At 35.1% G+C, this 13281-nt stretch overlaps 1 protein-coding gene across 2 annotated transcripts in view; it reads right to left on the reverse strand.

The window, feature by feature from the left end:
* Nucleotides 1-340: 340 nt before the first annotated feature.
* LOC306888110 (signal peptide peptidase-like 2A) overlaps nucleotides 341-13281 on the reverse strand; it is a 19761-nt gene continuing 6820 nt past the window's right edge. The window contains exons 8-16 of one of the 2 annotated variants that reach the window (XM_079446256.1): nucleotides 12082-12163; nucleotides 11855-11929; nucleotides 11154-11207; nucleotides 11036-11083; nucleotides 9058-9157; nucleotides 7994-8074; nucleotides 5626-5789; nucleotides 2628-2661; nucleotides 341-644 (exon numbers count right to left, since the gene is read on the reverse strand). In XM_079446256.1, the coding sequence (XP_079302382.1) occupies nucleotides 613-644; nucleotides 2628-2661; nucleotides 5626-5789; nucleotides 7994-8074; nucleotides 9058-9157; nucleotides 11036-11083; nucleotides 11154-11207; nucleotides 11855-11929; nucleotides 12082-12163 (670 nt within the window). In that variant the 3' untranslated portion in view covers nucleotides 341-612. The remainder of the gene's footprint in view (nucleotides 645-2627; nucleotides 2662-5625; nucleotides 5790-7993; nucleotides 8075-9057; nucleotides 9158-11035; nucleotides 11084-11153; nucleotides 11208-11854; nucleotides 11930-12081; nucleotides 12164-13281) is intronic. The other variant, XM_079446257.1, reaches the window with a different exon arrangement.

The following is a 13281-nucleotide window of genomic DNA, read 5'->3' on the forward strand; positions in this document are numbered from 1 at the left end:
TATTTGTAGTGTACTTAGCATAAATTAAATGTATTTCAAATACATTTAAGCATATTTATTTTTCACTAGGGTATGAAATAAATGTATTTTAAATAAATAAATGTTTTACTAGGGATATCAGTCGATCCGCTTCAGAGTTCATTTGATGCAGAGGTCAGTGTTCACACTTATTCAATCACATCTGTGTGTTTTAATTAAACCACCTCAAACGTTCACTTTCATTCAGACTAAAGCAGTTCATCAGCTTGTCATCCAAATGTCATTGGGTTTGACTAAACAAAGGCAACGTGAATGACTGGATTCTGTCACATAACATCTGTAACATAACTCTGCAATGATCAATCATCCTCTGTTTGGTTTCCAGATTTGTATTTATTTTGATTACAGAGATAGAGTGTTAAAATATTCATTAGGTTTTTGTCAAATATTCTCAATGTTATAAAATGATCACGTAAAAAAGTGAAAGACAAAAAACAGCAGGTTGATATGGTTAAGGCCCCTTAAAGAATCATTTTAGTAAAGTGTCCCAGTGATGATGAGATTTCTGAAACACACACAACATTCCCATCAGGTCATGAAGAGTGGTTTACAGCTGGCGTATTTCCCTTCACATCAGCAGCTCCTCACTCCTCCAGCATCTCCATCTGAAGAGACAGAGACAGACGTCACACTCAGAAGATGAGAAATCACACTCAATCACACAGAAACACTCAGATGATGTAGCGACACGACACACAATAAAACAAAAACTCCAGCAACTTGGAAAGATTTCTAGCAGTTTCTGAGTTTAACTACCGGTGGCATTAAAAAAACAAAAAATGATCATCTGTAAATAAGTTGTTTAATTTTGGCTTAGTGTTGATTTACTGAGTAGTATGTAAAAAACAATGTGTCTCATTCACTAACTGTGTATTCATGAATTTATGTGTGAAATTTGCACAAATCATGATTCATAACATACAAAAATTTATTATTGAAATCATGCCTATACATAAAAAAATAAATAAATCACGTTTTATACATATTTAATGCTTATATTTAAAAATATGCAATGCATACCAATAAAAATATAATATATTATTAAAATTTATTTTATGCATACTACTGTCAAACGATTAATCGCATCCAAAATAAAGGTTTTTGTTTACATAATATGTGTGTGTACTGTGTATGTTTATTATGTATATATAAATACACACACATACAGTATATATTTAAGAAAAATGTTAAGTTTATAGATTTTAAATATTTATATATAATATCAATTATATGAATATAAATATATACGTGGAAATATTTTTAAAATATATACTGTATGTGTGTGTATTTATATATACATAAATATTCACAGTATATACACACATATTACGTAAACAAACTTTTTTGGTTGCGATTAATCGTTTGACAGCACGTAATATTAAAATATAATATATATTAGTAAAATATATACAATAAAAGAGTAAGATAAGCTGCAATAAAGCTGGAGATGCAAAGTTCCCCTGCATGAAAATACAGATGCACACTGCTAATGAGTGGACTATAGTCTGGATCTGTATAATGAGTGTGTGTGTTTGACTTTGAGGATCCTTCTGCGCATCTTTAGAGTTTATTTTGGAGTTACATGTTTTCTGAGAGTGATGAAAGGCTGTAAAGAAGATATGTGACCCTGGAGCACAAAACCAGTCTTAAGTGTCAATTTTGTGAAATTAAGATTTATGCATCACCTAAAAGCTGAATAAATAATCTTTCCATTGATGTATGGTTTGTTATGATCGGACAATATTTGTCTGAGATACAACTATTAGAAAATCTGGAATCTGAGGGAGCAACAAAATCTAAATATTGAGAAAATCTCCTTTAAAGTTGTTCAAATGAAGTTCTTAGCAATGCATATTACTAATCAAAAATTAACTTTTTATATATTTACGGTAGGACATTTACAAAATATCTTCATGGAACATGATCTTAATATCCTAATGATTTTTGTCATAAAGGGGAAATGTATAATTTTGATCCATACAATGTATTGTTGTCTATTGCTACAGATATATCTGTGCTACTCATGACTGCTTCTGTGCTGCAGGGACACATATATTGTGCAGAAAGCAGTTATATGGAGAAGATTTGGGTGAGTTTTATACACCTCAGAAATGCAGTCCTTCATTTAAAATACTACAAATTCATTACAATGAGCTTTCAAAGCAAATTCATGCGTGTATGCTTGTGTTGTGAATCAGGCGTTAGCTGAGTGCAAATATGAGGAATCCATATATTTATTAGTGAATGAGATGCACTGGTCGGGCAAAAAAACTTCAAAACAAATCACTGTTGTCCTGTTTGACATTCAGTGAAGGTGAAGTGATGATGTTTTAGGTTTATGCTCACGAGTCGCGTGTTCGTTACATCAGTCAAGAGGCTGAGAAACCAAATAACATGCTGGAGAGACACAAGCAGCTCATCTAGGTCACACAGACAATCTCATACTCTAGCGCCACCACGTGGTGAACATGTGCACTGCAGGAAGTGAGGCGTTAGAACAGGAAACTGCAGGAACACACGCAGACGGACAGACAGAGGTCAGCACTGAGCAAGAGTGATGAAGAACGGACTAAAATAAGAGCTCAAACCTGATAACAAGGGCTTCCTAGACTCCTCCAGGACCTGATGGAGACCAAGTCACATTTCAAGCCTTATAACACAGCATACACACAAACACATATCTTTATCTCAGATAACACGTGTCACACTCATGTTTGTTTTTGTGAATTGTGGGGACTCTCCATAGGTGTAATGGTTTTACTGGACAAACTGTATTTTCTATCGTCCTACACCTAAACCTACCCCTTATAGAAAACCTTCTGCATACAAACGCAGACAAATCTCAGACATGCTCAGTTCTCTTTGCCATTAAACAGCTGTATTATTGTTGTTTAGGCAAAAATGTTAAGATTTTAAAACTTTAACTTGCTCCAAGTGCATTAACTAATTTAGCAGACTTAGATGGCCTTCAAACTTCATGCATTCTGGGAATCAAACCCATGACCTTAGAAAGTGAAATCGGTTTAAAGGCATAGTGCACCTGAAAATGACCCTGGACCACAAATCCAGTTTTTTTTTTTTAGATGTATACATATCTGGGAGCTGAATAAATAATCTTTCCATTGATGTATGGTTTGTTATGATCGGACAATATTTGTCTGAGATACAACTATTAGAAAATCTGGAATCTGAGGGAGCAAAAAAATCTAAATATTGAGAAAATCTCCTTTAAAGTTGTTCAAATGAAGTTCTTAGCAATGCATATTACTAATCAAAAATGAAGTTTTGATATATTTACGGTAGGACATTTACAAAATATCTTCATGGAACATGATCTTAATATCCTAATGATTTGTGTCATAAAAGAGAAATGTATAATTGTGACCCATACAATGTATTGTTGGCTATTGCTACAAATATACCTGTGTTACTCATGACTGCTTTTGTGCTCCAGGGTCACATGTGGTAATTTATATTCTCACCCTTAGATCACTCAAAATGTTGTTGACTTTCATGACTTTCACAACTGTCATGTATGAAATAATGTCTGTGTGCATGCGTGTAAAACAACAAACTGATGATTTATATGCTTAATCATTTGTAATTATGCAGTACATTGTTTTTACTGATTGTGGCTGGAATTTTTAAGAACTTGGTAAGAAAAAATGATCAAATACAGAAAGTTCAAAATGAGTTGTTTCTGGAATTGTATCTTTTTATCTTAATTTAAATGGACTATCTGTAATGTAAAGGTACTGTTATGTCACTGTAAGCCTACATCATTTACAGGAGGTATATTATTATGTACATATTATATATATTATTATGATTTGGCCATTACATGATACATACATCTTCAAATAATATAGGCCTATCCATCACATTGAATGTTTAACATTTTTTGACTCTACGACTCGGCTATTAAGGTCTTCACAAACATTAATGTTAAAGGTTCCTAAATCTCGTTTAAAATCTAAAGGGGACTGTGCTTTTTCTGTTGCGGCATCCCGTCTGTGGAATAACCTGCCCCTAGAGATCAGGCCCGTATTCACAAAACATTTCATCAGATCACTAAGAGTTCTCCTAAATAGCAGTAAAAGTTTTTAGCTAAGAGTTTTCTCTTAAAACCTATTCACAAAGCTGCGGAGACAAACTTTTACTAAGGTTTAGAGAGAAGTCTTCAGCTCAGAGTAAGGGGGCGGGGTTTAGCTCGTTGCTATGGATGATGTCAGCATGCTTATTAACTATGCACACAGTGATTGGCTGATAGTCTCTGTCAGAGATTTATTCAATAAAGCAATATTGTAGAGCGCGATATGTTGCCATATTCAAATAAAGATTTGTGTCAAGTATATTTTCAGCTAACTGTCAGCCTCTTACATGTGTGCTTCTCAAAAACAATTAGTGGATTACATATAAACAGCCTTTTAATTAACAGAGTAGAATAATCCTGGCTGATAGTGAGATATGCAAACGCTAAGAAATAGAAATAAAATAAAAAACACAAACTGGACACAAGAACATCTGTTACTTCTTGTCCAGCTGGTGAATGAAAACAAGGATATAACCAAAGGAAAATCTGGAGCTGGGATAACCTCCAAAACCAAAGGAGATACCTTCTTAAAAGCTCATTATCATCAAATATTTCTAAGATGTTTACGTTCAGAGGCAGATTGCCGGAAACAGCTATTTTAGGATAGTTTGTGGCTTAAGAGTCCTCTTCACTGCTCCTAACCTTTCACAGATTTAGGAACTAGTTTTAGCGGCTTTGTGAAATACTCTTAGAGCAAAAGTTTAGGAGTCCTAAATTTAGGACTGACACACCCATTATTTTTAAGATTATCTCCTAAACCGGCGAGTTATGAGCTACTTTTAGCCTGAAGATGTTTTGTGAATACGTGTCCAGATGTTGTACGACACGAGTCATCTCACTTAAAAGGCCATCAACTTGCGCAAGCTTTTGGTTGAGCTTGTTGTTTGCTGTGAGTTTTAAATGTTTTGTTAAATGTTCTTGGTTTCTGAATGTTGTTTTTATTGGAAAGCACATTGGGATTTAAGTTGTTTTTAAAGGTGCGATACAAACAAACAATCACATCCAGACTAGAGATGCATCGATCTGGTGCTCAGTATCGGTATCGGCTCCGATATTGGCATTTTCTGCCGGATCGGCTATCGGTCAGACGAGACCGACCCAAATCCGATATTGTGCCGCATATACTATTCTGCGTTATTGTTAAACCTCATGAAAGCACTAAAACATTACAAGTTCAAAGTACAAATAATGTTATTTCACTAAATGTTTAGATTTTATAAAATTGTGCACTGATGATTTTTCTAGAATATTTGACATTAAAGTGAAGTCGTCCATATTTAGTAGATTGTGTTTAACACACACAAGAGTTATGATCGGGTCAACACACAGAAGTATAGAAATTCTACATTGATTAAAAAAAATAAAAACTGCACTGGTGTCGGGTCGGAATGGAATCGGCCGATACTCAGAATTTTTCTGGATCGGATCGGATCTGAAAAATGGTATTGTTGCATCCCTAATCCAGACTGGACTAATCCATCACTGGATCTCACCTGGTAGGTTCCGGAGCCGCTCCAGAAGTGTGTGAACTCCTTGCGGACGCAGGCGAGGACGGCGCTGGTCAGGAGCGTACAGGGAACCAGGTAGAGCAGCGCCGGCTGACCCATCTTAGACAGCAGCATCACTGCGAACGTCAGCACCAGGCCCACGCTGTACGCTGCACAACAACACACACGCTAAAGGGTTAGTTCACCCAAAAAATTTAAATTCTGTCATTAATTACCCGTAAGACCTTCATCTTTAGAACACAAATTAAGATATTTTTGATGAAATCTGAGAGCTCTCTGATCCTCCATAGACAGCAAGGATCCTAACACGATCAAGAAACGTAGCAAGGAGATCGATGTCCATGTGACATCAGGGGTTCAACTGTAATTTTACAAAGCTACAAGAATACTTTATGCGCAAATAAAACAAGAATACCAATTTATTCAACAATTATTCTCTCCGAGTTACCGTCTTCTGCCATTTTGGGGAGTACCCCAGAACATAATCGATGTAATCAGCGCTGTTTATTATGCTGTTTATATCATGCGCACGCTTTCTACTGAGCGTAAACAACACTGATTATGTTGATTGCTTTCTGGGGTACTCTCCAAGATGGCAGAAGACAGGAACTTGGGGAGAAGAATTACTGAATAAATTATTAAATTCAATTCAAATTGTTGCAAAGCAGCTTTACAGATAATTTCTACATTATGTGTGTCCCTGGAGCACAGTAGCAGTCATGAGTAACACAGGTATATTTGTAGCAATAGACAACAATACATTGTATGGATCAAAATTATACATTTCTCTTTTATGACAAAAATCATTAGGATATTAAGATCATGTTCCATGAAGATATTTAGTAAATTTCTTACTGTAAATATATCAAAACTTCATTTTTGATTAGTAATATGCATTGCTAAGAACTTCATTTGAACAACTTTAAAGGAGATTTTCTCAATATTTAGATTTTTTTGCTCCCTCAGATTCCAGATTTTCTAATAGTTGTATCTCAGACAAATATTGTCCTGTCATAACAAACCATACATCAATGGAAAGATTATTTATTCAGCTTCAGATGATGTATAAATCTCAATTTTATGACTGGTTTTGTGGTCCAGGGTCACATATTTAGGAGTAGGTTATTAGTGGTGACTATGGCAGAAATGTACAGTAAGAATCATGCAGTTAGTTACCAATTACATGTAATCAAACATACGGTGAACACTATTAACTGCAATGATTATATGCTGCGATTAAACATTGTGATCAAGCAAAATATGGTGGTTTTAGATGTTGTTCCAGGGTTAGCATCATCTGAGGTCAGAGAGCTCTCAGATTCCATCAAAAATATCTTCATATGTGTTCTGAAGATGAACGAAGGTCTTACGGGTTTGGAACGACATGAGGCTGAGTAATTAATGACAGAATTTTCATTTTTGGGTGAACTATCCCTTTAAGGCCCGTTCACACCAAGCACGATAACTATAAAGATAACGATAAAGATATAGTTGTAAAAATCGTTCTCAATGTTATAGAATAGCAGAGTCCACACCACAGCAATAACGATAAAGGCATAATAAAACATTGACACCCAATCAGAATCATCCTGCTATAACGAGCCAGAATTAAAAGCGGCAGATGAGCGTGTGCTTAGAATAAACAGACGATATCGTCCGCTGGTGTGGATGCTAATGTAGTTATCTTGGGCTGGGCGATTTGGCAAAAAAATTAAATCTGGATTTTTCCAGAATGTTTGACCGATTCTCGATTTCTTGTGATTTTTAACTAGTCAACTTGAAAATGTAACTACAGCATGATTCAAGTAACGTTTTCTTTATTAATCCTCTAGTTAAAGAAAATTCTATTCCAAGTGCACTTGGAAAAATCACTTGTTGAATATCTTTGTAGAAAAGATGCATGAACTACATCTTGTCTTATACATATTATATTTTCAGAAATAATAAGGAAAATGCTTTAAAAAAAATCTCAAAAGTCCAGGTAATTCAAAATGACTGAAGTATAACAGCAGTAGACTATTATTAACTATAAATGTTCTGTAAAACAACAGCAGTTTTCAGTCTGTCACCGTGATGCAAACATGAAATATCAGACACACATTAGTAGTTCTTCACAGGTTTTTTTTCTGCTTTTTCATGCAAACCTGACTGAAAGTGTCTAATTCTAACATTTGGTAATATTTCAATTCAAAATCGCGATTCCTCGATTTCTAAAAAATAAAATAGTGGCAAAAAATTTAATTTGAATGAATCAAAATCTGAAAAATCACCCAGCCCTGCTTTATAGTTATGGTTATTGCTCTGAACTCAGCATTACTGTGAGTCCTGCGAGCACAGCAGATGATGCTCGTACCGACGACGCAGGAGATGAAGTAGATTCTTCTGGAGTTTCCCATCCACACATCAAACCTGTGGCAGTACGCCACCAGCAGACCTGCAGACAGAAACAGCCATAAACACACACTGGAGCCAAAGCCAACGTTCTTCTATAACACTGGGTTTGAGTTCATAGATGCAAACTCCTCACCTGACATAGGTCACCTATGAGACTTGCTTAGATCCAATGAGAAAGTGGGTCTTACAAGGGTACGGTACAACAGGGCTAACGGCGCCATAGACATTATTTTCATCTAAAGCACTAGACGGCACAAAAACGTGGCGTAGCACTTTCCAAAACATCCGCTTCTCAAGATGCACCTGTATATTTGACTGATCCTTCGCAAAATTGATTCTGTGCTTAATCGATCTAATATTTTATGTTTTTTAAAATGTTGTAGATTTAAGTAGCAAATGAGAATCGCTTTATCTTCTTTATGATTTATGACATTATTTTAGCTAATTGTATCAGTATTGTGTGTCTTTCACCCCTCTTGCCACTTCATACATTTATAAGATTTTTAAACTAAATAAATGACTTGTATGATTATTTATCACACAAAATCTGTAGCTCCATAAATGTTCAATACAAACGTATATATTTCTGCAATCATACACTTTGGGCGCAGTGACAAGCACTTTTATTCTTCGGATGAGCCTTTAGACCTGTTGTACCCTAGTTGTACTAGTTCTTAAGACACAGTCGGTGGTTAAGTTTATGCAACTGGCCCTTGGTTGTTTCTGATTAATCAGCCAATTAATCAGCCAATATTGTATTAAATAGCACTTCATCTTTTATAACATGGGATTTTGACCAAATACATTTAAATATGTAGTCTTAATTTTTGTAAAATGTTGCAGCAAGTGAAAAAATACAGTTTTGGACATATAAGGTAATGTTTGCATCTCTGAGTTCTGTAATTACTGATGACCTGATTTAATTTGAATGTTCCTCGTTCATCAGTAAGTTAAAGCTGCTGGCGTGAGCTCGTGCTTGCTCTTGATTATCAGATGCGTGTATGATATACGTGAAACACGCACCTGGTATGATGATGTCACCGTATCCCAGAATGGAGAACTGCATCATACACAGATTCTGAGCGACCGCAGAGAACTGTGGGATACGCATCACGACCGGCAGCTGGAAAACACACACGCTTCATATCATCACAGCTATATAGAAATACATCCTTTACCTGTATGGACACTCACATAAAGCAATAGGATACTAATCTCAGCTGCTTGATTGTTTATATCATTGGAACGTGAACCATTATCTGCTAAATGCAACAATAAGGCTTGAAGATATTATAAACATCAACATCATGATTTTTTGTGAAGCTGCTTTGAAACGATGTGTGAACAGCAAACATTCATCATTACACAAAATATTAATTCTCATTAGATTCATCACTATAGATTAAAAATAATAATAATACTTTTAAATTGTAATTCAGTAATGTCACCATATAATGATAATTTCATAATATCAGTTAAATTATGAATGTTTTAAAAATAGAATGGTTCTTTATTCACTGCAAAAAAAATCCTTTTCTTATTTAGATTTTTTTGTCTTGTTTCTAGCCAAAATATCTAAATTCTTAAATCAAGAAGGATTTTGTAGACAAGTAAAAATTTGTCTTGTTTTCAGAAAAATCATGTCAAAATTAATTGAGTTTTTGATTGAAACAAGAAAAAAGTTTTCTGTTTGAAATAAGATTATTTTCTTGATTTAAGAATTTTTTTGAAATCTAAGTGAGAAAAGCATTTTTTTTTGCAGTGTTTTTCCTTGCAAAATGTAATTAATAATTTTTTCTTCTGATTTTGAGGTGAAATTAGACTGAAATGTTCACAACGGGATTCTATATTTATACTTTTTAAAGTTTATATCTCACAAATCTGACTTTTTTCCTCACAATTATGAGAAAACATATCAGAAGAATTCTGATGTTTTTTCCACAATTCCAAGTTTACATCTCATAGTTTTTCCTGCTTCCACCACAGAATAATTGTTTTTTAAGATAATTGTGACTTTTAATCTCAATTCTTGCTTTTTCTTGCAATCTTGAGTTTATACCGTATCGGGGTCGATTCACATATGAATCACGATTCAGTCTTCTAGCGATTTGCATCGATTCACAAATTTATAAAAAATCGTTGCAGCTCCTGAGCACCACTGACAAACATCTCATGCGATCTGTAGTATATAGAGTACGTGTGATCGTGAATCTCGAAAGTGAAAGTAAAACGAGAGCGTGCATTCAAAAGAGATTTCAATGTTTTGCATATTAATAACAGCTCCCCGATGGCCGCATTTTATATACACTATAATTACCCAATGATACAATGGTGAGAGAAAGCATTGAAATATATATTTTTTCCATCTTGTACTTATTCCCTTTAGAATAAGAATCAGAATTTGCTTTATTCAACAAGTGTGTGCAAACACACAAGGAATTTGTTGTGGGTTTTCAGGAGCTCTTGGTGCATACATGCATACATTACATGAGAACAGAAAGAACATTTAAATAAGACTAAAATGAAAAAATTTAAAATAAATAGTACTAATATTGTGGTATAAATCTAGAGCAGAAGATTTATGTCCAGATTTGTGCATTATTTACTGTACAGCTGTATAAATAAGAATATGCATATGTATTTATGACACATAATTTCTGTGTTAGCTGTTGGAGATGGAGATGGCATGGGGGAAAAAACTAAAAGTGTAAAATCTTTTATTTATTAGGAAGTAAATAGTTAATAGGAAACACTGATTTCAGATACTGGTGTGTTTTGTATCAAAATACTCGTGACGTCCAGTGTGCATAAATAATTTGATTAAAAAAAAAAAGTGAATCATGATTAAAAATCGAAAAATTGTGAATAGATATTTAATCGAATCGTGAGGTACTGAAAGATTCCCACCCCTAAGTAGTACTAGTGCTGTATCTGCTGTGTGTGTGTGTGTGTGTGTGTGTGTGTGTGTGTGTGTGTGTGAGAGAGAGAGTATGTGTCTTACTTTCTCGTAGGAGGATGAGTTGTCGCCTGGAACCTCCATCGCGCCACCCTAAAACCAGAAGGTGCTGTTAGCGAGCCGCACATCATTCACACAGATCACATGATGCACTTGTGCTCACCTTCCCTCCAGCGCCGGGGCCCAGAGCCACCTGCACCATGATGCTCTCTCCGTTCTGAAACACACACACACACACACACACACTCATGTTTGTTTTTGGGAATTGTGGGACTCTCCATAGGTGTAATGGTTTTACTGGACAAACTGTATTTTCTATCGTCCTACACCTAAACCTACCCCTTACAGAAAACTTTGCATTTTTACTTTCTCAAAAAAACTCACTCTGTATGATTTATAAGCCTTTTGAAAAATGGGGACATGTCCTCATAAATCACCTTCTCCTTGTAATAGCTGTCATACCCATGTCATTATACACATTTGTGCACACACACACACACACAGTCACACACACACACAGAGACACAGTCACACACACACACACACAGTCACACACACACACACACACACACAGAGACACAGTCACACACACACACACACACACACACACACACACACACACACACACACAGAGACACAGTCACACACACACACACAGAGACACAGTCACACACACACACACACACACACAGAGACACAGTCACACACATACAACAAAGTATCTTTACTGAGAAGAACAAAAAAACTATTGTTGAGAGAACTCAAAAGTCTTACTGTCTTAAGTTGCCTTTTTTCTGTTTTCTAAACTACTTGTTTTTGATAAGGATGAGAACGAGAGCAGCCGCTGGATCCGCTGATACTCACCGTCGTCAGGAACGGCGTGATGAAGACGAAGAAGACGTCGTAGAGCAGCAGCAGGCTGAGCAGAATCACGCAGATCTGCAGAAGAGAGCAAACACACATCAGATGCTGGATTTCAAGAATTGAGTTTTTTTGCTCTTTGATGGATTCTATTGACTTGAGATTGCGTTGCATGTGAATGGAACCAAGCGCAAGATCCTCCTTTTTTCATGTTTGAACACACAGCTCACCTTAAAGTTGGACAGGCTGATGGTTTTCAAGAAGTTCAGGCAGAACGCGATTCCCAGCAGATCCTGAAGAATCCAGATCCACCTGCAGAACCGCAGAAACAACGTCAGAAATCTGATGCAGGAGTGTTGCTCTGCGCTTTATAAAGCATCCGGTTCAGTTTTACTCAGTTACCTGTGATCAGAACCAGTGTGGGGTGAAGCTAGTTACTGTAATTTAACTACTTTTCTCTTAGGAAATAGTAAAGTAAGTGATTACTCATATTTTTTCTGTAATTTAATTACAGTTACTTCTTATGTGATTGAACTTAATACTGTGTTTAGAACATTTATACACAATACAATACTGGACTTAACATAAAAATGTAAAGTCTATCTTTAAAATGCATGCTTTTTATGAACCCTTCTCACTTTAAATATTTTGGTGAGTTATGAATATAACTTTATATAACTTTAGTGTCTAGTTCTCACTATTAACTAGTTGTTTATTAGCATGAATATTACTGTTATATTGGCTGTTTATTATTATTTAAAAACATATTAATGTCTTATTCTGCAAGACCTTATTCTAAATCCTTAATCTGACCCAATTATTAAACTTAACTACTTTACTAAGCATTAATAAGCAGTAATTAGGAGGATATTGAGGAGAAAGTCATAGTTAATAGTGAGAATTGGACTCTAATCTGAAGAGTGAGCAGAATAATTTATGCAGTTATCTATTATGATATCTGATTCTGATTCTGATTCTGATTATTTATTTGAAAGAATTCAAAGAACCGTTTCATGTTTATCCTCGTATCATTAACTTGTCGAGGTCGATATAGGATTTAGAAAGTAATTAGTAATACTTTTTGGAGAGAGTAATTTGTACAGTAATCTAATTACACTGTTGAAGATGTAATTAGTAATTAATTGCTTTTTTAGAGTAACTTACCCAACACTGATTCAGAACACTGATTTTATTGGCTACTCGATTTGGGGAGAAAACAAAAAATCTCATTGTGAATTTAACAAAAATTGTGATTGCAACTTAATAATAGTGTTTTCATGACTTTCAATAAAATGTAACAAATTGAGAGAGACTGATAAGGGCAGTCAGAAGAGAGAACGATGTGGAATTTATCATCCCTCCCATAGACACGGCATTAGAAACACACTCGCATTAGCGTTTGGTTTGTTATGATAGGACAATATTTGGCT

The sequence above is a fragment of the Barbus barbus genome, assembly GCF_936440315.1.
Source record: "Barbus barbus genome assembly, chromosome: 22".
Taxonomy (NCBI): Eukaryota; Metazoa; Chordata; class Actinopteri; order Cypriniformes; family Cyprinidae; genus Barbus; species Barbus barbus.